This window comes from Polypterus senegalus, chromosome 11 (assembly GCF_016835505.1).
Source record: "Polypterus senegalus isolate Bchr_013 chromosome 11, ASM1683550v1, whole genome shotgun sequence".
Lineage (NCBI taxonomy): Eukaryota > Metazoa > Chordata > Cladistia > Polypteriformes > Polypteridae > Polypterus > Polypterus senegalus.
The window spans coordinates 21,775,065-21,801,886 of record NC_053164.1 but is presented as its reverse complement, the minus strand read 5'-3'; the positions used below and the strand labels follow the sequence as shown (position 1 = coordinate 21,801,886).

General features: G+C 42.3%; 1 protein-coding gene across 1 annotated transcript; it reads right to left on the bottom strand.

Annotated features, from left to right (window-relative positions):
• Nucleotides 1–2,982: 2,982 nt before the first annotated feature.
• LOC120538730 (C5a anaphylatoxin chemotactic receptor 1-like) lies at nucleotides 2,983–18,849 on the bottom strand. Its single transcript, XM_039768151.1, has 2 exons — nucleotides 18,390–18,849; nucleotides 2,983–4,820 (listed from the first exon to the last, which is right to left on the bottom strand). The coding sequence occupies exon 2, from the start codon at nucleotides 4,793–4,795 to the stop codon at nucleotides 3,704–3,706; it is 1,092 nt and encodes a 363-aa protein (XP_039624085.1). The 5' UTR covers nucleotides 4,796–4,820; nucleotides 18,390–18,849; the 3' UTR covers nucleotides 2,983–3,703.
• Between the last annotated feature and the right edge of the window lie 7,973 nt (nucleotides 18,850–26,822).

Below are 26,822 nucleotides of genomic sequence, written 5' to 3'. Positions count from 1 at the left end.
GGGGCCCTAGGTGAAAGGGGGTTACAGGGGCCCCCCTGGAAGCTCTGTGAAATGCATGAAAATTAGACCAAGGAGACGCTTTCTTGTAACGTTACGAGGTCATCACCCTGCGTCCCTTTTTTCGCCCGTTCGACCCATAGAGATCTTGACTCAAACCGCTCCGCTTTTATAGACAGCCGCCCATGCAGACACGCCCCCGCTGGCCCACGTGATTTAAACAAGCAAGGGGAGGGGCGGGCCGGGGGCCTGGCCACCGTCGATCCGGGGCCCTAGGCGGTCGCCTACTTCACCTATGCCTAAGGCCGGGCCTGACCAGGCAGTGTTACAATTTGTTTCATAGTGCCTTTCATCTAGCTATCTTACATGAATTGAAGAAAATAACTACATTTTTCTAGTTTGTTTCTTCTATCAATGTTACACAGTGCCTTTCATCAATCTTCTGTACGGAATCTCTTCTTTGGTGTCTTTCATGTTTGTCTATATCTGTCTTTCTATAGATGAATGTTTCCACCATAGATTTCTGCAGTAATATACGGTGAAATGTGAATTTTCAGATTTCATGCAGAAGTTTCAGCCTGCTCTGTGGTGCCCCCTATTTACAACCTCCACAATGTCACCACACAGAGCCCCCACGTACAAATTACAAAAGTCCAATGGTTCAATAACTGGATTAAAATTTGACAAAGGATGGAAGAATGGAAATTTTAGGTTCCATTTTCTTCCTTACTACATAGTAAGTATCTTGCTTTTCCTAATCCTCCCCTACTTTTACTTTTTACTGTATAGTTTGTTACCATCTCCACAAATCAAGGTTTAATCACTTTTCTTCCCCGTAATTGTTTACGTTTTTAGTGTTTACGTTATTTTATTTCTTGATCATTTTACTTCCACTTGTTGTTGATAATTGCTTGATGAAACTGATGATACTGCAGAAGTCACCTGTTATTTCCTCACAACCATGACATTTAAAAGAGAAGGACCTCATTACGATATCTGCATTCAGTAACATGGCTGACATGAGGGGACTCAAAGGAGGTCATTCTTCTGTACTGGATTACCTCCCAACACAGATATACCATCCATCCATCCATTACCCATCCTGCTATATCCTAACTACAGGGTCACGGGGGTCTGCTGGAGCCTATCCCAGCCAACACAGGGCGCAAGGCAGGAAACAAACCCCGGGCAGGGCGCCAGCCCACCACAGGGCACACACACCCACCCACACACTAGGGACAATTTAGGATCACCAATGCACCTAACCTGCATGTCTTTGGACACTATGGGAAGAAACGAGAGCAACGGGGAGGACCCGGAAAGCGAATCCAGGTCTCCTACCTGCAAGGCAGCAGTGCCACCCACTGCGCCACTGTGCTGCCAACTATATATATTGTAACAGTAGGGGGTGCTATCGCTCCCTTGAACCCTCAGGTACCTCGTCAAACACCAGGTAAAAGTGCAATAATTCTTTATTATAATAATTATGTGCACTAAGCACCCTCCACTCCACACTATACTCACAAATAAACACAATAATAAATCAATAATCAATCCTCCTCTCCCAGACACTTAGCCACCCTTCCTCCCAGCTCAGCTCCTCGTCTGGGAGTTCCCATGGTCCTTTTATATCTCCTGACCCGGAAGTGAATCCACCATACAGTCCATGAGATTCCCTATCACTACCGGGTCAGCTACAAAGTCTTTTTCTTCACCCCGGAAGCATGTCATTCCTACTGATCACGTGTTCAGGACGTACTTCCGGGGTATAGGGCACATAGCACTCCCCACGCCTCCCTATAGCGGCTCCTGGTGGCCCCCATGGTATCCAGCAGGGCTGTTTATAAAAACTACAAGGTCCATGAGGCTCTGCTGGAATTCGGGGAACCTCTATACCGTTAGGAGGGCTCCATCTGGCGGCTTGGAGGTGTGGTCCGGAATATATGGCCGGCCATCCTTCACAATATATACTTCTTACTTGACTGTCCCTGTCCCAGTGAGTCATTCATTATACGGGTGTATTGCTGTTGATTTACATGGCCCCCAGTTGCGTTTCTTGACACACTTCTGCTGAATAATTCATTGGTTGAAAGTCCTCAGTGTTAATTGTGTCAGAGAGACGATGTGCAGCATTGTTCATAATGAACTTCAGTTTGTTTTAATTCTCTCCTTTGCTTTGACCTCCATGGGGTCCAGAGTGCATCCCATAATGGAGCCTGCCCTTTTAATTAGTTACTTGATTTGGTGGGCCTCTCTTGAAGTGATGTTACCAACCCAGCACATCACAGAGTATAAAATTTCACTGGCTATCACAGAGTTACCAGCCCACTGCAGGGCACACACACACACCAAGCACACACTAGGGACAATTTAGGATCGCCAATCCACCTAACCTGCATGTCTTTGGACTGTGGGAGGAAACTGGAAACTCACATAGACATGGGGAGGACCCGGAAAGCGAACCCAGCCCTCCTAACTGCAAGGCAGCGGCGCTACCCACTGCGCAACCGTGCCGCCCCCAGATATACCAATTTAATTTCATTAATTTGCTGCCTTGTATGTATTTAGTTGATTTGTTTCAGTTCATTATTTGATTTCTTGTTAATTGTACTTGCATTTGTTGTTTAAACTGCTTTCCGACAGCACCAGTGAAAGGTTCGCTGTGTTTTTCTAGAGTGACAGAGTAGTTGTTGCTGTCACCTCACACATCTCCAGCAGACTGGCTTCAGATCCCAGGCTGATCACCACATGCGTGGATTTTGTATTTTCTCCCCATGTAATTACATGTGTTTATTCCTTTTTGTATTACGTGTATTAATGTTGAGGCACCCTGTGTTATTTTTACATCAGTAAAGAAAGCCAAAATGTGAATGTATTAAAAACAAAACACACACAGAAGTCTGTTATTTCCTCAGACCCATAAATTTTGAAGAAAATGAGCCTACAATACTATCTGTGTTCAATAACATGGCAGACACAAGGGGATCTAAAGGAGGTCTTTCTTCTTTATTGGATTATCTCTCAGTAAAGACTAACATATCAATCAGCACGTGTATAATACAAATCAGACACACGTTGTACAAGAGACGTACAAAATATTAGTACAAGATATTTCATGATTAGTTAAAGAGGTAGATTGCCCCAGTCCTGACGCCATTATTCTGCCCCATTACTCTATAGAACGTTAATTTAATTAGAACAGGCCATTCAACCCAACAAATCCGGGTTCAGATCCCAGCTTGATCGACATCAACGTAGAATTTGATACGCCTCACGTTTATCTAGTTATTCTTTTTTCATTATTAAAAAAAAAATCATAAAATGGAAAAGTAATTTATGAAAAGCAGGAGCTTCATTCAGATGTCAGCCACATAGTTTTACTCATTGCGATGCTTCACGCCCTTTATGTCTTAAAAGCAGAATGTGACACAAATCTTCATATGTTTGGTACGCGCTGTTCATGTATTTGGCTGGCATGATTTCAAAGTGAAGCATCTGAGGAAAATGAAAGCAATGCAGTCTTTATTCTGTTTTGGAAAAAACATCCCTCATCTTGTCAGCCCCAATTAGTCTCATGGCAGCACTTATGGCAAACAATGCTAAGTCACTATGTACATGAAGGACATATGCATTGGCTGATGGTGCACTTCATCCCTCCATATAAATGGCAGTTGATGCCTCTGTCCCTCAATCTTTTTCTTCTCCATCAGATATGAGTTGATTGATCACTTATTGAGGAGGACTTGGTGGTGAAGGTGGCCACAGAATGAGAAGGCACTTCATCGTTCATGAAGTTCTCCATGACGCTCTTCAGGGACTTGCGCATGCGCTCCTTGAAGTCCTGGCCCATGCACACATACAGCAGGGGGTTGAGGCAGCTGTTGAAGTAGGCCAGAGTGAGCGCAAACAAGTCAATGTGTAGCAGGTGGAAGTGCCATGGGGAGGTGGAAGGGGTGGCTGCAATCAGGAGACTCATGATGTGATATGGCAGCCAGCAAACAAAAAAGGTGACAATCACTGCACAGATCACTCGCACTGTTTTCTTTGTCCTGTTACCGAATCCTCGGCCATTCTGACTCACTCGTCGAAATATGAAGAAATGACAAACTGTGATGGAACCAAATGGGAAGAGGAAGCCCACCAGGAACTGATAGATTCTCATCCCAAGCTCTATGGCCTGGGCATTGTGACCAAAGTTGCTGAAGCCAGGATCACAGATGATCTTGTCACTAAGGCTATCTTTGATTTCTCTACGGTGAATAAATACTGGAAGGCTGAGGAGCAGTGACAGTATCCAGACCAGAATACATGTCACACTGGCACGGCGGGCGTTCCGGTTGTTCTGACACCATACAGGTTTGGCTACTAGGATTAGACGGTCCAAGCTGATGACAGCAAGCAAAAAGATGCTGCAGAACATGTTAATGAGAATGAAGCCAGGGACCGCCCTGCACATGTGCAATCCAAAGGGCCAATGGTGGTCATGAATGATTGTATACATCATAAAAGGGAGGCTGAGGCAGCAAAGGAGGTCAGCACAAGCCAGATTTAAGAACCAGACTGAATTGACAGAGCGCTTCATTTTAAATCCTGTAATCCAAATGACTATAGCATTGCCCGGGACTCCCAACACTATAATCAGAGTGTATAAGAACACAATAAGGATATGCTTAGCTTGGAGCTTCAAATGACTCCCTTCATCTGTGTTCCAGTCAGTTGAGTTGTAGTCAGTGACGTTCTCAGTTGAGTTCAGTCCTTCTCCATAATCAAGCCATGACAAATCAAAAGTCTCCACCATGTTTAGATTTGAAAGTGTTTGAGCACTGGGGAATAAAAAAAACAGAAAGGTGTTAATCAGACCTGCTTTTCAGACAGAAATGAATGAATTCAAAACACACAGTATAAAATAGTTATTTGGTTAAGTCAGTGGTGCTCATGTCCCCACCTGGGGTTTCCCTGTGGCAGCAGGTTTTCTTCCTTTTGTATGGACTCCAATATTCACTAAACAAGCTGTTACTTCTCAAGTTGTGCTTCTTTTGTATCAATCCAGAAATGGCAAACTACTTACAGTATGCTAAATGGTTTTGCTGAATCCACTGGTCTCTTCATTGTGTATTATGCTCATAAGAATGACTTCTGAACACTTAGAAATCACACCTGACTCACTGGTTTGAGAAAACCCCCACATTTGATATGCTGTTTGACCCGTCCTGATGTCTAGTATGGCATGCGGCTAGGGGTGGTACCCAGCAGGGATGCCCAAGAGGACTGGAGGAGGGCTTACGCCTCCTCCAGACCACGAGGGGGCGACCACCCTGGAAGCTCAACCCTGTAGGGGCCCGTGGTCACCGCCAGGGGGCACCCCAGTGCCTGGAGAGCCCTGGACCTCAGCACTTCCACCACACCCGGAAGTGCTGGGGGGAAGAAGACCGGGGACACCCGGAGTACTTCTGGGTGCACAGCCGGCACTTCCACTACACAGGGGAGAGTCGGCGGAGGAGTGTCGGGAAGCACCTGGAGCCCATCTGGGCATGTATATAAGAGGCCGCTTCCCTCCATTTGATGGCTGGAGTCGGGTGAGGAGTGGATGAAGTCTTGCTGGAGAGGAGTGGAGGCAGCCTGAAGAAGAGAGGCACTGAAGAGAGAGGCCTGGACTTTGGGGTAATTGGTGCTGGAGCCCTGGGTTGTGCACTGAGCTGTAAATATATTAGTGCAAATAAATGTGTGTGTTGGGTGAGAAAACGATGTCCATCTGTCTGTGTCCGGGGCTCGTTCCACACTAGTTATGCAAGACATTAGAACATTAGAACAATCTGGACGAGAGCAGGCCATTTGGCTCAACAAAACTCACCAGTCTTGTCCACTTAATTCTTCCAAAATAACATAACAGGTCTCTAAAATTGTACTGTCTACCACACTCCTTGGTCACTTATTCCATGTGTCTACAGTTCTCTGTGTGAAGAAAAGATTCCTAATGTTTGTGAAAAATTTACCCTTAAAAAGTTTCCAACTGTGTCCTCATGTTCTTGATGAACTCATTTTAAAATACAAGTCTCGATCCACTGGACTAATTCCCTTCATAATTTTAAACACTTCCATCATGTCACCTCTTAAGCATCTTTTGCTTAAACTGTAAAGGCGCAGCTCTTTTATTCTCATCCCCTGTAGACCTGGAATCATCCTAGTCGCTCTTCTCTGGACCTTCTCCAGCACTGCTATGTCCTTTTTGTAGTCTAGAGACCCAAACTGCGCCCAGTACACCAGATGAGGCCTCATCAGTGTGTTAGAAAGCTTCAGCTTAACTGCCTTGAGCTTGTACTCCACACATCAGGGCGCTATATAACCTGATATTCTGTTAGCCTTCCTAATGACAGTTCATAGTGCCGACTCCACTACGACTCCTAAATCTTTCTCACAAGGGGTACTTTTCAGACCTCCCATTACATCAAGCTTTTTAGGAATAACCCCTATATGTGGCCTTCTAGACCCCCAAAAAAACATTTTTTAGGCCATATTTAGTTGATGTTATGTGCAGGAAAGTACACTATTATGATGAAGAGTAAACTGACATGTGTCTTCAGCAAAAATGATTAGAAGAACTGATAGTTGTGCATCAGACATCAACCTACCCTCTAATGGGATACAAGGAGTCAAAGTTACTTCTTTTCACAAAAAAGTTTTGGTAATGTAGCCATGTGGTGTATCATTTTGGCCTTTTAGAGGTTGCTGATCATGTATGATAATATTTTTAATATTTGCTTCTTCGTTGCAGGTCCTAGCTCTTTGAAAGCCACTCTCAGAAGATTAAAAATGACAAATTTCAGATATAAACATAAACAGGATCGTTTTGGGTCTGGACTTAAAAAATTGTTATAACTATTTCAAGGTCAGCGATGATGAGAGTTTACTCTGTTATTTATATTATGTTCTGTTATGAGGTTATGTTTGATTTTGAATCTTTTGCTATGAATCTAGTCCTCAATGGGCTATTGGAGAGTAGAAAATGACACATTTCTTTTACAATCGAGAATTTTTAAATTGAAGCACACAATTTATAGCATTTTCAAATATTTGGCACAACTGTTATTGAGTATTTTGTACTTCTACATCATGAACTTTCATTCATTGCATTTCTTATGAGCAGCTTTACGCTAATTCAGACTTTTTGTCATTCTTCACTTATATAAAAATGGAGCCTTTTTGGTTGGGTTATGACTTTTGTGATGGTGGCAGGGGAGGCTGACATATCATGATATCACAAAGCTAAGCTACCTAAGGTATCTGATACTGATTATGGTCAGAGCCAGCAATATAATACAGGGAGGTTTACTCGAAAGAGGCTCCGAACATTCTGTAATAACTCTCGCTAGGACGAAGCAATCTGACCAAAACAACATGCAATGAGCTCCTCCGTATATGGAGATTCGAACAAGCCAGAGTGACGAGGTAGGTGCTGGACAGCTGTCACGACGTTTAACCTCTATTTGCAACTTCTGAGTGCCTACCACCCGTACCCTTTCACTCAGTCACTCGACTTCTCATCAGGATGGTGGTGTACAGTATTGACCAGCTCATCTTCATGGTGAAAACCTATTGGGTCACCAATTCGTTTAAGTGATGTCAGAATCAACTGGATGGTCAAGGAGCATGGCAGAAATTGAGTCCTTCTTCGGCAACAGGGTCATTTCAAAGGGGCTTTGGCCACCACAGTCACCCGATCTGACACCACCAGACTTCTTCCTCTGGGGTCTGCTCAAAAGAAGAGTCTATCAGAACAAGCCTCACACTGTGGAAGATTTGAAGGAAAACATCCAATGTGAAATTGCTTCCCTTTTCCCCAAGACGCTTGCAGATACATTCAGGAACATGGAGCGCCGCATCGAAATGTGCCTGGCAGAAAATGGAAACCACTTCCAGCTTGCATATAATGAAATCGATTACACATACGTCAAAGAGTATAGAGCGTAATTGTCTGGTTCAGATTGCTTCATCCTAACAGGAGTTACAACAGAATATTCAGGGCCTCTTTCGAGTGAATCTCCCTGTACCAAGTCCCTAGTTTGCACAGAGATGTCAACAGTGGTATCATGCAGAGCAGGTAATGCAACATCACCAGTTGCGTCGTAGTAGAATACTCTGAGCTTAGCTGTCAATCAGTGTACTGCCCGTGTGTGCCGTGTGGTTAGCATTCACATGTACAAGGGTTCAGTGATCTACCTTAGTATCATGTATTTATGGTACAAATCTGAACTTGTCATTGAAGATCAGGAAATATCTTGACATGTCACAAATGCAGTTTGAGGTCATTTAATATCGAGTACAAAGAGAGAAAGAGAAAGGCAAACACATCTAACTCTGAATCTTTGAAGAAGTTAACATATTGGAAACATCGTTGCATCATTATATTTCTTAGAAAAAAAGGAAAGACACCAAAGGAAATCCATGAGAGGTGGAATGCTACTTTCACACAAAGCAATTTAAATGTGATTGGGACTCAATTAAAGACAACCCCTCTGTCCTGTGGGGACATCTTCACAGTAAATGAACCAAAGAGTGGAGGCCATGGTTAATGGGAGAATGGCACGTTAAAGTTAATATTCAAGTCTTGTTTCAGCTGGCACAGGTTTCACAATCATCCATATTCATATGATGATTTCAAAGGTCAGATACCGAAAGGCGACCGGACTAGAAGGAGAAGGTCAGCCGCCAGGTAGAATGAAGAAACCACCGGGTTTTTAAAGAAGGGACTGCTTCCAGCCAGTATTTTAACCTCGTTTTTAAGTGGAGTTATTTATTGGGATTTTAACCTCCACTTGTTGTTTTAATGGATTATTTATTTATGGGCACTTTGGAAAGTGCACTGCACTATTTTGAACACGTTTTGATTTTATTTGTTTTTAATAAAAGCACTTCTGCACTTTGCACCTTTCCCTTTGCTTTGTTTGGTGTCCGCATTGCCCAGCACATCCGGTTCAAAAAGCTTCCAAAGGAGAGATGGTAGCACGAAGCCGAACCCGCATTGTCACAATGTTCACTTGTTTGGAGCTGAGGTGGGCAGTTGTAAGTTGGTGGCATCATTACTAGAAGTTTAGAAGATTTATGGCGAAATGTGAAAAGAGGGGTGGAGGGGTGGGGGTCGATTTTCTGTCAAAATAGTGTGACGTCATTTATAGATGACCCCAAGGAATGAAATGTACTTCCTATAGGACATTGGTGCAAAGTACAACACAATTACACAGGCATTACCGGGTGCACAGCCAATGACACAACAGTGACAACTGGAAACAAACAAATAGATCAGTCTGTGCAATTCATTTCCCAGCGTCTGGGATAAAGCGATTCCTGAGTCTGGTCATCTTGGTTTGTTCTATGAGGCAGCAGCGTGAAGAGCGTGTGGAAACGGTAAGTGGGTTCTTTAATGATGGGGTTTGTCCCATTGACATAACGCTTGCTGTAAATACTGGACAGTGTGGTAAAGCCGGTATGGGGGCTGTTTAATTCTGTCAATTTACTTAAAACTGTCCTAAGATTGTTCTGGTTAAAATCACCAGCGCTAATGACGCAACCACCGGGGTGTAAGTTCTGTTGCAGGCTGTAAGCACTTTATAGTTTGCTTGGTGAGATATAAACTGTGAGATTACTCTGATCAAGTAGTAAGGATCGCATTTCATGACATGAAGGAATAAAGCGGGAATTTAGAAACATAAGAATTCTTTTTTCCTTGTTAGTATCCTGTTATTTTTCATTTTCCGGTATGTATGTCTTTTTTTTTTTTTTACTAATAAGCACACAAGTGGGTAACACTGAAATGGATTCCCTTTAAGCAGTCGGTGTCACCCGCCCTTTGGTCAGCTATGCTTGTCATTAACTGTCAGTGTTTGCATACAACTGAGAGAGCAAACTTCAGACAAAAGCCCAATGAAAAAGAAAACAGCAGAGTTAAGCATCTAAAGATCTAAAATACACTGAAAAAAGTATAACATTGATGTTGTTCATTCAACGTAAACTTTCTCTTTCAGGCAACTTAAGATTAGACATTTAGTGTGGTAGCTTGAAATAACTTTTATGGACAGAATTTCTAGGCACAGCCAGGGTGTTGAAGGGGTCCAGTTTGGTGGACTCAGGATTGGGTCACTGCTTTTTGCAGATGATGTTGTCCTGTTTGCTTCATCAGGCCGTGATCTTCAGCTCTCTCTGGATCGGTTCGCAACTGAGTGTGAAGCGGCTGGGATGAGAATCAGCACCTCCAAATCCGAGAGCATGGTCCTCAGCCGGAAAAGGGTGGAGTGCCCTCTCAGGGTTGGGGGAGAGATCCTGCCCCAAGTGGAGAAGTTCAAGTATCTCGGGGTCTTGTTCACGAGTGAGGGAAGAATGGAGTGTGAGATCGACAGGCGGATCGATGCGGCATCTGCAGTGAAGCGGGCTCTGCATCGGTCTGTCGTGGTGAAAAAGGAGCTGAGCCGTAAAGCAAAGCTCTCAATTTACCAATCGATCTACGCTCCTACCCTCACCTATGGTCATGAGCTATGGGTAGTGACCGAAAGAACGAGATCGCGAATACAAGCGGCTGAAATGGGTTTCCTCCGCAGGGTGTCTGGGCTATACGTTAAAGATAGGGTGAGAAGCTCAGTCATCGGGGAGGAGCTCAGAGTAGAGCCGCTGCTCCTCCGCATCGAGAGGAGTCAGATGAGGTGGCTCGGGCATCTGATCAGGATGCCTCCTGGACGCCTCCCTGGTGAGGTGTTCCAGGCACGTCCAACCGGGAGGAGGCCCTGGGGAAGACCCAGGACATGCTGGAGGGACTATGTCTCCCGGCTGGCCTGGGAACGCCTTGGGATTCTCCCGGAAGAGCTGGAAGAAATGGACGGGGAGAGGGAAGTCTGGGCCTCTCTGCTTAAGCTGCTGCCCCCGCGACCCGACCTCGGATAAGCGGAAGAGGATGGATGGATGGATGGATGGATGAGCTTGAAATATTTGGTTTCAGATCTCAATCAAAGTAAAAAAAATTGTTTGTAGCAAAGTAAGTTATGTTGGAGGGAATAAACATAAAAATCCTATTTCAGTTAACCTAATATTTTAGGTTGTTCATGTGCCGTGTGGGAGCGGCCGTTTGTATTTTCTTCCGGTCGAACTTTCCAACTGCCAAAAAAGAAGAACACTTTCCCGAGTGGAGTGGACGTGGCGATACAGGTCTGTCATTTTCAGCAGGAGACTTTTATAACGGAGGATTTCTGGTAAGTAACCCTGTTTCTCAACTGTTGATTTTAAGTATAAGAACTCATAATAAAACATACTTTCAAGAAAGCTGTAGAAACATTTAATAACGTTTTGTTGTATATTTAAGATTTACACTGCAAAATGCTTGTGTATTTCCATCCATCCATTATCCAACCCGCTATATCCTAACTACAGGGTCACGGGGGTCTGCTGGAGCCAATCCCAGCCAACACGGGGTGCAAGGCAGGAAACAAATCTCGGGCAGGGCGCCAGCCCACCGCAGGGCACACAGACACCCACACACACTAGGGACAATTTTAGAATCGCCAATCCACCTAACTTGCATGTCTTTGGACTGTGGGAGGAAACCCACGCAGACACGGGGAGATCATGCAAACTCCACGCAAGGAGGACCAGGGAAGCGAACTCAAGTCTCCTTACTGTGAGGCAGCAGCGCTACCCACAGCGCCACAGTGCCACCCACTTGTGTATTTGCATTAGATTTTTAAATAAATGTAAAAAGTACAGCATTGGAATGTGTTATGTTCATAATATTTCTAATAGCATAAAAACAGGTTTATGACCAATAAACTATTTTAAATTGTAACAACTTCAAAAATAGGTTTACTTCAGTATAAAACAAGTGAATTACACCCAATCACTCTAAATGATTTGCCTCAACTTAAAAATTGTGGGTTCAATAAGATTAAAAGAATTACGAGGTGTGGCAGAAAAGTAATGAGACTGGCAAGACTGCAAGTGATCTGGCAACGCTGCGCTGTTGTCCTTGATAGAGCACGTGTATCAGTACTCTCCCATAGCTCAGTGCGAGTTTCAACTCCTTCCGTTAACTACGTGATTTTTGTGACTGCTATTAGCGAAGTTTGTTTTTGGTTGTGCGTCACGCAAAATAGAACAGCGGAATTTGGAGCAACGTTGTGCCATTAAACAGTAAGTGTGACGTTTGACACGTTAAAACAGGCCTATGGGGAACATTCTTTATCCCGAGCTCAAGTTTTTCGCTGGCACAAATCATTTTTGGAAGACAGAAAACACGTTGAAGATGAACACCATTCAGGGAGGCCTTCAACTTCAAAAACCAATGAAAACATCGAACGTGTGAACACTCTTGTGAGATCAGACTGTTGAATGTTGAGTGAACAATTAAATTTAAACAGATTTACTGTTCATCAAATTTTGACTGAACATTTGCACATGCGAGAGGTCTGTGCCAAAATGGTGCCAAAAAACTGCCCTCTCCATAACAGAATTTTTGACTTCAAAACACATTCCTGTGGTTCCCCAGCCCCCTTATTCACCTGACCTCAGTCCATGTGACTTTTTCCTTTTTCCTAAACTGACAAATGTCCTCAAAGGACGTCATTTCGGGACTTTAGAAAACATCCAAAAGAGTGTAACGGACATGCTGAAGACCATACCGGTTGAAGACTTCCAGCACTGTGGGAACAACGTCTCCATCGGTGTGTAGCTGCCCAAGAGAACTACTTTGAAGGGGATAACATTGATGTTTGAAAAAAATAAAAACATTGGTAAATAAAAAATCAGTCTCATTACTTTTCTGCCACACCTCGTATATATTGGTTCAGCTTGAAAATATTAAGCGTTAATCATTACCTTAATTGTTTTAAGTTGAAAGGAGGTTATACTTTTTCCAGTGTACTGTACTTTTTAATTTCTTACAAATGCAAAGCTAAAACAATTGTACTTTTCCAACTGCTAAAAAGAGAAGACATGAAAAGGAAACAGCTAATTAAGCAATGCACTCAGTTTAAGGTAAAAATGGCTCACTGATTGAGAAACTGGTTAGAATGATAACCTGCAGTCGCAGGGTAGGGAGGCGGGAATGAACTTGAGAGTCCCTGGTTAAATAAATATTTGAATTTGATGAGAAGTGCTGCTCCTTCTACTGATGCTTATAATAATATACACTCACTGGCCACTTTATTAGGTTCAACAGCTTGTTAACACAAATATCTAATGAGCCAATCACTTGGCAGCAACTCAATGCATTCTGGCCTGTAGACATTGTGAAGACCACCTGCTGAAGTTGAAACTCAGCATCAGAATGGAGGAGATAGGGGACTGAAGTGACTTTTAATGTGACATGGTTGTAGGTGCCAAACGGGCTGCTCTGAGTATTTCAGATTTCTAATCTACTGAGATTTTCACTCACAACCATCTCAAGGGTCTACAGATTATGGTCTGAAAAAGGGAAAATATCAGCGAGTGGCAGTTCTCTGTGCTAAAATGCCTTGTTGATGCCAGAGGTCAGCGTAGAATGGCCAGGCTGGGTCAAGCTGATAGAAAGGCAACACTAACTCAAATAAGCACTTGTTACAATCGAGATATACAGAAGAGCATCTCTGAACACACTACATGTCAAACGTTGAAGCAGATGGGCAACAGCAGCAAAAGACCACACCGGGCGCCACTCCTGTCAGCTAAGAAAAAGCAACGGAGGGTACAATTGACATGGGCTCATAAAAATTGGACAACAGAAGACTGGAAAAATGTTGCCTGGTCTGATGTGTCTCAATTTCTGCTGCGACATTCAGGTGGGTAGGGTCAGAATTTGGCATCATTAACATGGAAGCATGGACACATCCTGCCTTGTATCAATGGTTCGGGATGGTGGTGATGGTGGTGTAGTGGTGTGGGGGGATATTTTCTTGGCATGCTTTAGGCCCCCAACTGTGCATCATTTAAATGCCACAGCGTACCTGAGTATTGATGCTGACCACGTCCGTCCCTTTATGATCGCAGTGTCCCCATCTTCTAATGGCTGCTTTCAGCAGGATAACACATCTTTTTACAAAGCTCAAATCATCTCAAACTGGTTTCTTGAACATGACTATGAGTTCACTGGGCTCAAATGGCCTCCACAGTCACCAGATCTCAGTCCAATAGACCACCTTTGGGATGTTGGTGGAATGGGAGATTCATATCATGAATGTGGAGCCGACAAGTCTGTTTTATTTTGATTACGATCAAGAAAATTGTCAGCCATTCAGGATCTTAGTTCTACAAGACATTTGTGCAGCTGATTCAATGCAGAATTGCACACAGGAATATAAACCTGTCTGTCATTAGCATAACAGTGAAATGAAATATTAAACTTCCTAAAAAGAACTCCTATAGGAAAAAGAGTTATAGAAAATAAAATAGGACCCAAAATGGATCCCTGAGGAAGACCTCATTTAACAGGAGCAGTAGACGAAAAAGAGGAATTGAAATTTACTAAAAAGTGTCTACCAGTAAGATATGACCTGAACCAGTTAAGAGCAGCCCCTTTAAGGCCCACCAGATGCTCAAGTCACAACAGTAAGATCTCGGGATCAGTGGTGTCAAGAGCTGCAGAAAGGTGTAGGAGGAATAGGACTGCTGACACCGCGCAGTCTTAATAAATTGATTGAAGTATTTTCTAAAATGGTGCCCTATACATTAGTGCTATTCAGTCAGATGTTCTTTTGTATTATAACCCCCACAAGCTAAATTAGAAATGGAATATTCTAATTATTTTTGCGATTCTGAGTGTAGATTAATTCCAGTTTATGATCAGCCTTGCAGTTGGCGAGGCACGGAGGGCAAATCATTTCAAAACGTACTGAATGTTTCTTAACGTACCGCACGTACAGAACGTACTGAATGTCCTGAAGTGAGTTTACCATTGAGGAATAACACGATCTTTAAGTATACAAATGAACTGAAGTTTAACACGAGAAAGCTAAGACTGTAGAGGAAGCCCTTTTCCTTTTGCCTTTTATTCTGCGTGTGTAAAAACATTTTCTGAATTTGTATGATTTGTTCTTTTTAAAAAATGTTCATGAAACCGTTTTATAATGATCTTTATTGAACTGAGGATCTTCTTTTGTTACGCGTTTGCTGGATCTGCTTTGAGTTGCTGCTCGATTTTGGGAACCTGGAAAAGTCGCGGCTACATCCCTCTTTCTTTATCTCGTTTTAATGAAATTGCTTAATTGTAAGTGGCGTATTAGATAAGATGTATACAGTAATAAAAACAAACAAACAATAATAACAATAACAATAATAATAATAACAATAACAATAATAATAATAATACGAGGGACGCTCAAAAGGTTTCCGCACTTTTTAACTCTATTATTTCAAAATCAAATTACATCAATTTTCTACATAGTCACTTTCGTTTGCGATGCAATTTTTCCAACGTCGTACCAACTTTTTAATGCCCTATTTCTACTCCTCCCACCTTCACCGTTTCCAATGAAAATGTAAAAGTGCGGAAACTTTTAGAATGTCCCTTGTAATAATAATAATAATAATAATAATAATAATAATAATAATAATAATAATAATATACTGCGGTGGGCTGGCGCCCTGCCCAGGATTTGTTTCCTGCCTTGCGCCCTGTGTTGGCTGGGATTGGCTCCAGCAGACCCCGTGACCCTGTAGTTAGGCTATAGCGGATTGGATAATGGATGGATGGATAATAAAATAGCGTCCCAGCCAGTTTGATGGCCCTTTTGGGGTGACTGTTGAGTTCGATTGAGGGAGGGCGGTGTACAGAACATAGGATTGACAGCGGGAGTATGATTGATAAGGTGAGGGGGGGCGGCGCAGTCCCGGGACGGGAGGAGGGTCGAGAGGTTATTTGGAGAAGGGGGCTAGAAGGTTGTGCTGTGGGGTTACAAAGTCGGCGTTTTCTTCTTTTTCTGTTTTTGTTTTTCTTTAACGGCGTATATCAGGACCGCAAATATGAGAGAAATATAGGAGTTTGTAAATAGTTCAAAGTCAAAGACTTTTTTTGCTGTTACAACCCTGTGTTTTTTTTTTATTATTCAAGTGAACTTTTGTGAGCTTTACTTAGTCCGTCTGATTTATTTTTTTTCTTCTTTTTCGAACTTGACGCGGAGGTCGCTACAATAATAATAAGAAGAAGAAGATGAAGATACAGACTATCAAGACAAATGATATAGTCAATCAAAAGATAAACACATAAATAAATCAATAGATAAGTATTGTATATTGTGCAGAAAAATTAAGTTAATAGTATAAATATTTAACCTGGGATGTCGGGAGGAATCATTGAATTGCCAGATAACTGTGGAGGGAAAAGCGTTCATTTTTTTAATCATATGGCTACTGTTAATTGTCTGCTTCGCTGTCATTATTAGAATAATCCTCTTCTTATGTCCCATTACGTATGATACCAATTTTCTAATTTGGGTCCTCGGGTTTAAAAGCTTAGTAACATGGCGGAGCATAGTTTGCGACGGTCTTTGTTCCAGTATTGCACGCAGAACTGTAACGACTCACGCACAAAACGCGACAGTGCGCGTGTCTCAAATCAATTTGTCTCATTCGCGAAGCCAGCATACCGGGCACACACATAAAGCCAGTTCACGACTCACATTAAACGACGTGTATACACTCTTAAAATAAATGCCAAAGTCGCTTTTCAGAGCGATGCCATAGAGGAACAAATTTTAGTTTCCAAAAGTCCCATCTACATGAAGAATGAAGGAATGTCTCTCTTTTGCCGTGTTACTGTTATTTTGACCCCTTTCTGTGTAGTTTGTTCGTTTTGTTGTATCCTAATAATAGCAATTAAAAACAAATAGAGCAGGTACGCTGCAATTGTCTGGCTGCATCTTCTTTAGCGTCAGATATTGTGAATAGTAAATAACGGATTAAATAACCAAAATACCCGGAAAGGCATATTGAAAATCTTGTTATAAAGTAAAAATAAAAACCATATTATCCTCATATAAGCTGCTTTGCACATTTTGAGAAAAGTTTACCAAACTTAGTTAAATAACAGCTTACTTAATTAAGGCCAGAAGTCCAATTAATAACAGAAGTTGGTTGGACCAAAAAACATGCAGCCACAGGGTGTCCCCAGGGCAGAGTTTGAGACACTTTGTCAGCTGCAATGCATTCGAGTTCAGTCGGCTTAGGTCTACTGGCAACGTGGGCAGCAGTTCACTCTGCGTACTCATGCAATGCAAATCGAGCGTTTCTAATTGTGTTTAAATTGTTGATAAAGGATGACATGTCGCCAGCCTGTAGCAACAGCGACTGCTGAGCGACGTTTTTCCAAGTTCAGATCGGTGAAGTCCGAACTCAGAGCCCTATGTAAATAACAACGGCTCTCTGAACTTCTGCTTCTGTCGAGGCAAAAAGATATCATGAGGAACAGAACATGGGGTCTAAAAGATGCGCTCTAAAGCGCGAAAGCGGACAGCTCTGCTTTGATATGATGGGCTATGAACTGTCAGGGTTCGTTTGGTAATCCATGTAACGTGCTGTCGTCTTTTATCTTGCCTGAAGAAGGGGCCTGAGTTGCCTCGAAAGCTTGCATATTGTAATCTTTTTAGTTAGCCAATAAAAGGTGTCATTTTGCTTGGTTTTTCTCTACATTCATAATGGCTAACACGGTACAACAACCTAGTACTAAGATGTGCCAAGTAAGGAATGGGGTTGATACAGGTGTATTAAGTTAGGTAGGCTGGTAATCTCGGTGGCAGGAGCGCATAGAACGCCATTTGTGCCAAAGTGAAAAAAAAGTATTATAAAATAATCACATGAAAAAATGCAATTACATATGTAAAGTCCCTAAATTTTGACAACCTTTAGCAATGTTTATAAAACATTAATTGTTGGATTGATTGATTGATTGACGACAAAACCAGTTTAAAAGAGACCATTTAAAATCATTAATACGATATTTTGAAATACGTCATCCAGAAAAGTCCCACTATGACATATAAATAGACTTTATATATAAAATGTAATTTTGAATCAAAACTCGCACATGTCAAATAAAAGTGCAGTATTGAAAAGGAATAAAACGTTGATGTAACATTTAATGATAACTATAATATTAATATAAGTATTATTTATCTATGTAGCTATAAACAAAAGCATGCACTTTGCTTCGAAACTAACACCATTTATTTATTTGTTTGTTGCTATTTTGCGAAAATAATGCTGCCCGTAAAGTTACATGTCGAGACCTCTTCAAGAATAAAATGGCTCTTAATAAATAAAATAACAGTTCTTCGAGGAACCACACCGAATAGGAAAAGTGCCATTTTAGAACCGTTATTTTAAGAGTGTGAGGCCAGTTTAGAATCGCCAACAGGAAGAACGCATTAAGACACCCCCGGGCTTACCTGTCCTGATGACACCTACTTGTCCTTTAAGACAAAGGAAATCACTGCGGACTAGCAGAACACGAGCTGACCACTAGTGGTGGTGCGGAATGTGCAGAGGTAAGGCAGTTGAAGGAGTTCCTCCGCCTGTTTACAGCCCTAATTCATTCGTTACAGAGCTTCATCCAAAGTCCTCTTTTGCTGCTAGTTTCGTTTGATTTCATTCCGTGATGTGTCAGAATTCAGCCGGTTCCGATTTTGTTCGTTTCCACTTCAACACAGTAAAAAAAAAATACTTTAGTTTTTATAGGCAAAAGATTCAGATGTGCAAAAACTGATGGAGAGACCCGTGCACAAAGTTACGTGTACCGAGTCTTCATTTCAGCTGCAAAAAGGAAACGGCAGTCTGGCAGCGGACGAATGCGGTACCGAAGATGAGGAGAAAACCTGTAGCGCCGTCGTGAGCAATGAGATTGTTTTAAACAAGGAAATTACTCTTATGAAGATTCATCTCCATATCCTGTTTCAAAGGCTGCGGTTTATTTCGCAACTGTTGAGTTAAGACGTAGTTGTCCATCTCCGGTTTTGCAGGGTAGCAGTAGCTGTAGACCAGGTCCTCAGTATGGTGTCCATCCTTGAGCTATTGATTCAGTCTCAATGCATTGGCATTATCGTGTGGTAAATGAACCAAGTTCATTGTTGGATTAAGACTTTATGGTGCATCAGAACCTCCAGTGCCCTCACACACGCATTGAGACAAATCAATGGAATACTACACTTCAACATTATTTAATAAGCCAGCCATAAAGACAAACAAACTTCCAAAAAAGAAACCATAATATAAGCATATTCTTAACTTCCAAATGAAGGCATGCAGTATAAGTAGAATATATTTAATTAACGGGTTTTGTGGCATGGTGGAGCAACTGTAACATTGCAGCCTCTCAGTAAGGAGACCAGAGTTTGCGTCCCAGGTCCTCCCAGCATCAGGTTTGCATGTTTTCCCTGTGTCTGCATGGGTTTCTGCTGGGTGGTCTGGTTTCCTCCCACAGTACCACAACATACCGGTTCAGACTGTGCTGTGTGGCATAGGTTCCAGCTACCCCTGTGACCCTGGTCAGGACAAAGTGGTTTAAAAAATTAATGTTAATATGTTGTGAATAACGAGAGAGAGAGAGAGAGAGAGAGAGAGAGAGAGAGAGAGAGAGAGAGAGAGAGAGAGAGAGAGAGAGAGAGAGAGAGAGAGAGAGAGAGACGCGCAGTGTGGTGTAGTGGTTAAGGACTTGGACCTCAAACCCTGAGGCTGTGGGTTCAAATCCTGCTACAGACAAATTGTGACTATAAGTAGGTCTCTTCACCTGTCTGTGTGCTCCAGTTGGAAAGAAAAAAGAAATGTAAACTGATTTGAAATGTAAGTCTGGTCATGACTATGTGCCCTCTTATGTATAAAAGTAGCAATTAAACATTGAATTGGGGAGGACTGACCAGTGTAGATGGTTTGTGATTGCATATCAGCAACATCCAGGAGCTTGTCTAGGTCACATGTTCAAGTGAGGTGGGCTGCAAGGTTGAAAACTCCACCACCAAGCTGGCACCTGTCACAGGTTGAAACAGAAAGCAGACACCTAGCAAGCTGCCACTCACATGGTAACTTAATATCATTCCATTTTCTAACCCCATTTTATCCTAAGCTGGAGCCCATGCCAGTAATCAGAAAATGCAAAGCAGGAACAATCCTTGGACAGTGTGCCAGTCCATTGGAGGATAAATGATAAAAACACATTAAGCCCAATATAACATTGTCAATCCACTTAACCTGCATGTCTTTGAACTGTGGGTAAAAACCCAAATGAACATGGAGAGAACATGTAAACTCCACTTAGGAAGCAGCCGAGTCACAAATCCTGCACTGTCACTAACTTCAGTTATTTTAATTTTTTCAGAGGTCTCTTGTTTAATTTTACTTGAGTTATTTCTCTTATCCTTCTTGACCTTTCAATATCGTTATCCACTCCTTACTTATGTCTTCCCTTGGTCCAAGTCCTACCTTTCTGACTGACCCTCTTAGATCTTCTGGTCTACCTCCTTGTCAACTTCAAAGAAACTCTCCACAGGTGTGTCTCAAGGATATGTGTCGGGTTTACTTCTCTGTTCTCTCTACAATCAACCCTTAAGCAATGCTATTTGTTCTCATTACTTCTCCTACCACCTTTTAGATGGTGATGCACAGATCTTCCTCCTATTTCCCTTTTACACATCACAGGTTTACAGCCCAGATCTCCAGCTGTCTCATCCTGGCTCATTCCCTTCAATTTAACCTTTCAAAGTCAGATATCGTGTGCTTGCCCTTCTGATTCTCATTCCTCAGAATTGTCTCTAATTGTCATCCTTGAAGATGTCACCCTGTCGCCATATTTTTAACACTAAATCAATTCAGTCTGGAACTTCACGAGTGCACATCGTGCTCTTTTCAATTACCCATTTGCAACCACGGACAATATATAGGTGGCTGGTCCAAAACTTTCTCCTGTGTTGAGACTGATTATTTCACATTCATAATATTCAGAAGATTCATCCCTTCCTCACTAATTATACCTCTCCTTGTCCAGGCACAAGTTCTCCCTCTTGACTAGACTCTTGCAACTCTCTTCTGCCTAGGATTCCATCCACTGATTCTCCAGCTGCTCAACTGGTGGTCTTCTTTTCCTCATTTCACTCCTACTACTCCTGTGCTTTGGTCTCTCCACTGGTTTCCTTTTGTTGCAATGATCTAGTAGTTCAAAGCTCTTGTCTTCACCAACAGTTCTCTGAATGGTTCTGCTCCTCAATATCTCCATTCTTTGGCCTCTCCACATGTCCCTTCAAGAAGACTCTGCTCTGCCCTCCTCTTGCCAAGTGTGCCAAGATTGGACAATGCTTCTCCATTCTTTCTCGAAAACTGTAGAATGATCTCCATTTGTTTGAACTGCACCCAGTATACTCCTGTTTAGGTGTGTTTTTAAAAATGCACTTTTTTGTTAAATATTTTGGTGCTGCTTAGTGTATCTGCTACGGGACAACTGCTGTTGTACTGACATAGAGTTTAGGACACTGATGTGTACCTTAGTGTTCAAGTTGTCAGAGTTGTTCTTCAAAGCAATGCCATAGGAAACCATTTTTGGTTGCCAAAAGACCAAAGCAAATGAAGGTTCCAGAAAGAATACAATTTAATTAGATCAGTAATCTGCTCCATATATTAAACTAGCAAAATACCCGCGCTTCGCAGCAGAGAAGTAGTGTGTTAAAGAAGTTATGAAAAAGATAAGGAAACATTTTAAAAATAACGTAACCTGATTGTCAATGTAATTGTTTTATGACTGTTATGAGTGTTGCTGTCATCAAGGATTTGATTATCATTATTTCGTTCAATCAGGTTCGTATTTGGAGGATGTGTTGTGTTTATATTCTGTGTTTTTCAACTGTTGTAAAGATAACAGGTTTCATTCATCGAAGTGTTCACTACCCAAATCGGTACTCGTGAATCTAAGATGTTTAACAGGCATTCCCGGTATTAAGTTGTGGATTTTCCTGTGAATATTTAGCGGCAGCGTGTCTATGAACTTAATTTAAACTTAAGCTTTACACCTTGCTTTCCTATTGATATGTCTACAAAGGCTTGTTCAGCGTCAGAGGGTTGTTCCCTTCCTACTGCATCAATAAACAGCTCGCCTTCCTCTTTATCTGAGACATCACACACTGCATGCACAGGTTTACCTTTCCCAGTCCTGCAAACTATAGCGAAGTGGTTCAATTTACCACATTTTTTACACTGTCTTCCTTTCCCTGGACATTGACTTTTTCCACCATGTGATTTGTTTCCACAGTAGCTGCACTTATGAATATGCTTGTATGCGTCACTCGCTTCATATTCTTTTGCTGCCTTCTCAATTGTGTAATGCGTTTTTTGTTCAGCGCGCTTTGGAGCTCTTCCTTATTCTCTGCGTACTGCGTTCACAGTCAGTTCACGTGAGCCGCTGTGCTTGTGCTATCTCGTGCGATCTTGTAATGTCCATGGCTTTATTTAATGTTAGCTCAGACCCGGCACTTAAAAGTTTCTCTCGCACTTTCGCTGAATTTGTGCCAAACACTATTCTATCCCTGACCATCTCATCTTTGTTTGCATAAGCACAGTCCTTCACCAGCAATTTTAACTCCGTTACAAAGTGATCAAAAGTCTCGTTTATACCCTGCGTCTTCTCATTAAACTTGTATCTCGTGAATATCGTATTCGTCTTAGGCATGACAAACGCCTCAAAGCGGTCATAATAAGTTTTCAGTACCTTGGCTTCCTCCTGGGTGAGAGTCCTTGTGTTAAAAATGTCTCTTCCTTCTTCCTCAGTACACAGGAGCAGGTAGCTGCATTTCTCACTCTCGTCTTTGCCTTTTAGCAGGCCAGAAAACATCAGCTCCACGTGCTGTCTGAACTTTTTCCATTCTCCCGGCAGGTTAAGAGAATCCCAGTCAATTCGTGGCGAGGGAACTCCAACAAAATCCATGACTGTCCTCTATTCTGACACCATGTCTTTTCGCAAATTGTGAAAAATGAAATGATGGCGAGGCTTTCTTTTAAAGTATGCAGGGGAACTTTATTTATTACAGCTCTTACATTCACAGCATCCGTGCTCTAAATTAACTTCCATAATAGTAACCTTGAGGTCCCTTTTTCTGGTGCCTTCCTGATGACATAGGTGCCTAAAACATCCATTCATCCATTTTCTAACCCGCTGAATCCAAATACAGGGTCACGGGGTCTGCTGGAGCCAATCCCAGCCAACACAGGGCACAAGGCAGGAACCAATCCTGGGCAGGGTGCCAACCCACCGCAGGACACACACAAACACCCACTAGGGCCAATTTAGAATCGCCAATCCACCTAACCAGCTGGTGGTTGGAAGGAAACCGGAGCACCCGGAGGAAACCCACGCAGACACGGGGAGAACATGCAAACTCCACACAGGGAGGACCCAGGAAGCGAACCCTGGTCTCCTAACTGCGAGGCAGCAGCGCTACCACTGCGCCACCGTGCCGCCCTGCCTAAAACATGCCTGATAATAATACATTTCAATGACATATAAATATTACAATGATCACCTCGATAGACATCTCACCACCCAAATCGCTACTCGTGAATCTAAGATGTTTAACAGGTATTCCCGGTATTAACTTTTTGATTTGCCTGTGAATATTTAGCGGCAGCGTGTCTGTTGGATTGCTGCTGACGGACAGCCTTATATGAGCAGGCACTCAATTACGTGGGAGGCGTGGGTATGGGGGACGCAATATAGGCAGGCAGCCAACTACGTAGGAGGCGTGGTGATAGGGGACGCAACTCCGCCTCACGCGGTGACCGAGCTGCAGGCTATGGCCATATATATGTACGTAAGTAGGATTCAGTTATGACCGTCACGCGTAGAATTTCGAAATGAAACCTGCTTAACTTTTGTAAGTAAGCTGTAAGGAATGAACCTGCCAAATTTCAGCCTTCTACCTACACAGGAAGTTGGAGAATTAGTGACGAGTGAGTGAGTCAGTCAGTGAGGGCTTTGCCTTTTATTAGTATAGATAACCATAAACATGTGGTAACAGATTTGTGAAATAACAATGGATCCTGGTTTTAAAAGGACTCTTGCTGTATATTTAGAAAAGTATATTCTTAAGGTTCATGATTTGCATATATTTAAAGAGAATCATGAGCATATACAGTATGAAAATAAGCATTATATCATAGTGTACGTTAGCATAGCAAGAGTTAAAACATAAAAAGGCTTGTGCCTGTATATTTTTAATTTTTCTTAGCAAGCTGGAAACCACCTCTATTTCATGAGTCAAGGTCAAGTATAGAGAGAGAGGATGACAGGCAACCCAAACCTCAACCCCAGCCCCTTTAGGTGTTGAACATGAGCTGAGTTTTAGAGATAAAGAGATAATGGTGGTGGCAGGAACTGGATGGTTCAAGGTGGGGAGAGGGGCTGCCAGGTGGCCATGTTGGATAAGATAAAGTGCAATGTTCATTAGGCTGTGAAATGTTGTTTGAACTAATTAGAGGCAGGACCAAGACAACGGGTTGTTGGAGTCAGATAGTGTGTGAGTTAAACTTTTGATAAGGGCTGTCATAAATGAAAGGTAGCCGAGTTGCTAATCGCTCATTTCATCTGAACTGACACCGTGTGTATATCACACAGTAAAGCTTGATTCAGCCTGCACATCCTGAGGTCTCCGAGTGCCTCCTTTGAGCAGCGTGTTTCTGCCACAACATATGCCATAACTTAAGCAAAGTCCAAGTTTTCTTAATCTGTTAGTGTCCTGCTAAGAAACCTAAAATACATTAAAGGTTTCATTTTTTTTTTTTGTTTTTTTTTTTTCTCTTCATATTAGGAAATTTTTCAAAACACAAAGGACCAACTTGATACGCCAAGAGCCCATCACAGAATTAAATGATATAATGTCACGCAATAGTTCTATGAGAAACCACAAACCTAGTAAAGAACCGTAAAGAGTGTGGCCTATAGAGGGCGCACCAGTCGTCCAAACCTGAGACAGATACCAGATACTAAGTTCCACATGCCACACAGATTTATTTTAGTGGGAAAGCGCTTCTCCTTCACTCTCCACAGCAGGGCAGTTCAGTAAGGCACTTTAACACCAATAAGCACTTTTCTTTCTTTGCATTCTTCTCTCTCTCTCTCTCTCACTCTCACTCTCATTCCTCCACTCCTCCTCCAGCAAGCATTGTCTGTATGTCTGTCTGTCTGCCTGTCTCTCTCTCCCTCCCGATTTTGACTTCCAGAGCAGTGTCCATTGGCTCCTTTCAAGCTGCACCTGGGATTAGCACCTGATGACCCCGACTCTCTTGATTCACTGACCCCCAATGTCTTACTTGTGTTTTTGAATGGATGAGTAGTAATTTTCTCAAACTAAATAAGGAGAAAACAGAAATTTTAGTGATTGGCAGTAATGGATCTAATGAGGTTATTAGAAATAAACTTGATGCATTAGGATTAAAAGTTAAGACGGAGGTAAAGAATTTAGGGGTAACCGTTGACTCTGATCTGAATTTTAAATCACATATTAATCAGATTACTAGGACAGCATTTTTTCACTTAAGAAATACAGCAAAAGTTAGACCTCTTATAACATTGCAAGATGCTGAGAAATGAGTTCACGCTTTTGTTTTCAGTCGACTAGATTACTGTAACTCACTCCTCTCAGGACCACCCAAAAAAGACATCAATCGATTGTAACGAGTGCAGAATGGAGCTGCCAGAATCTTAACTCGGAAAAGAAAATTCGAGTACGTCTCTCCAGTTCTAATGTCACTACACTGGTTACCTCTGTCATTTAGAATTGACTTTAAAATCTTGCTTATGGATTACAAAGCCTTAAATAACCTGCTCCATTTTATATTTCGGATTGTCTTTCACCTTAAACTCCAAATCGTAACCTTAGATCTTCCAATGAGTGTCTGCTTAGAATTCCAAGAGCTAAACTTAAAAGAAGTGGTGAGGCGGATAATCTGGAACAGCTGACCAATAGGAAGATGGCTAATATGGTGGAGTACTTCAAAAAACTGCTAACAACACATTACTGTAATATGGCTTTCTCATAACTTCATTTTAGTTTAATCCTGATGCTCTGTATATTCAAGTAATTATCATTATAATTGCTCTGTCATCCGTACTGACCCCTACTTTTTCTGCTGTTCTTTTTCCGGTTTTCTGTGGTGTTGATCTGCACCACCACCACCTAATCAGAGCACCGTGATGTCTCTATATTGATGGATTGAAGGCCAGAGGTCCACACGACCGTCATCATCAAGTTCTTCCATGTGAACCCTGAATATCATGAGGACTGATTGAGGTCATTTATGTTAGGTAGAATGCCTAGAGAGGGCTGGGTGGTTTCATGGCCTCAGTACCCCTGCAGATTTTATTTTTTCTCTCCAGCCGCCTGGAGTTTTTTTTTTTTCTGTCCTCCCTGGCCATTGGCCCTTACTTTTATTCTATGTTAATTAGTGTTCCCTTTTTTTTAATTTCTACTTATTTTTTCTCTTTCTTCATCATGTAAAGCATTTTGAGCTACATTATTTGTATGCAAATGTGCTATAGAAAAAAACTGCTGTTGTTGTAGGTTTGGAATCACTCCCAGGTGCCCAGTGTAGTAGGGCCCTGATGTCTCTTTATCTCCCCCTTGTGGCCCCCATGGAACCCAACATGGCTGCAACGAATTCCAACTCCCAGTGTGCCCTGTGGGAATCTGTGATGCCACAGCAACCCAGGGGGGCTGCCCTCTAGCATTCTGGGGGAGATAATGCCCTGAGCCTACTCTCTCACGCTGTCCTTCAATCCAACTGGTGTCCCAGCCAGGCACAGCCCCTGGCTGTAAGCGACAAGAGCCATTAAAGAACCCTTAAGGTAA

Coding starts and splice junctions, on each gene's coding strand:
- LOC120538730 (XM_039768151.1), bottom strand. CDS start 4,795: ATGGTGGAGACTTTTGATTTGTCATGGCTTGATTATGGAGAAGGACTG.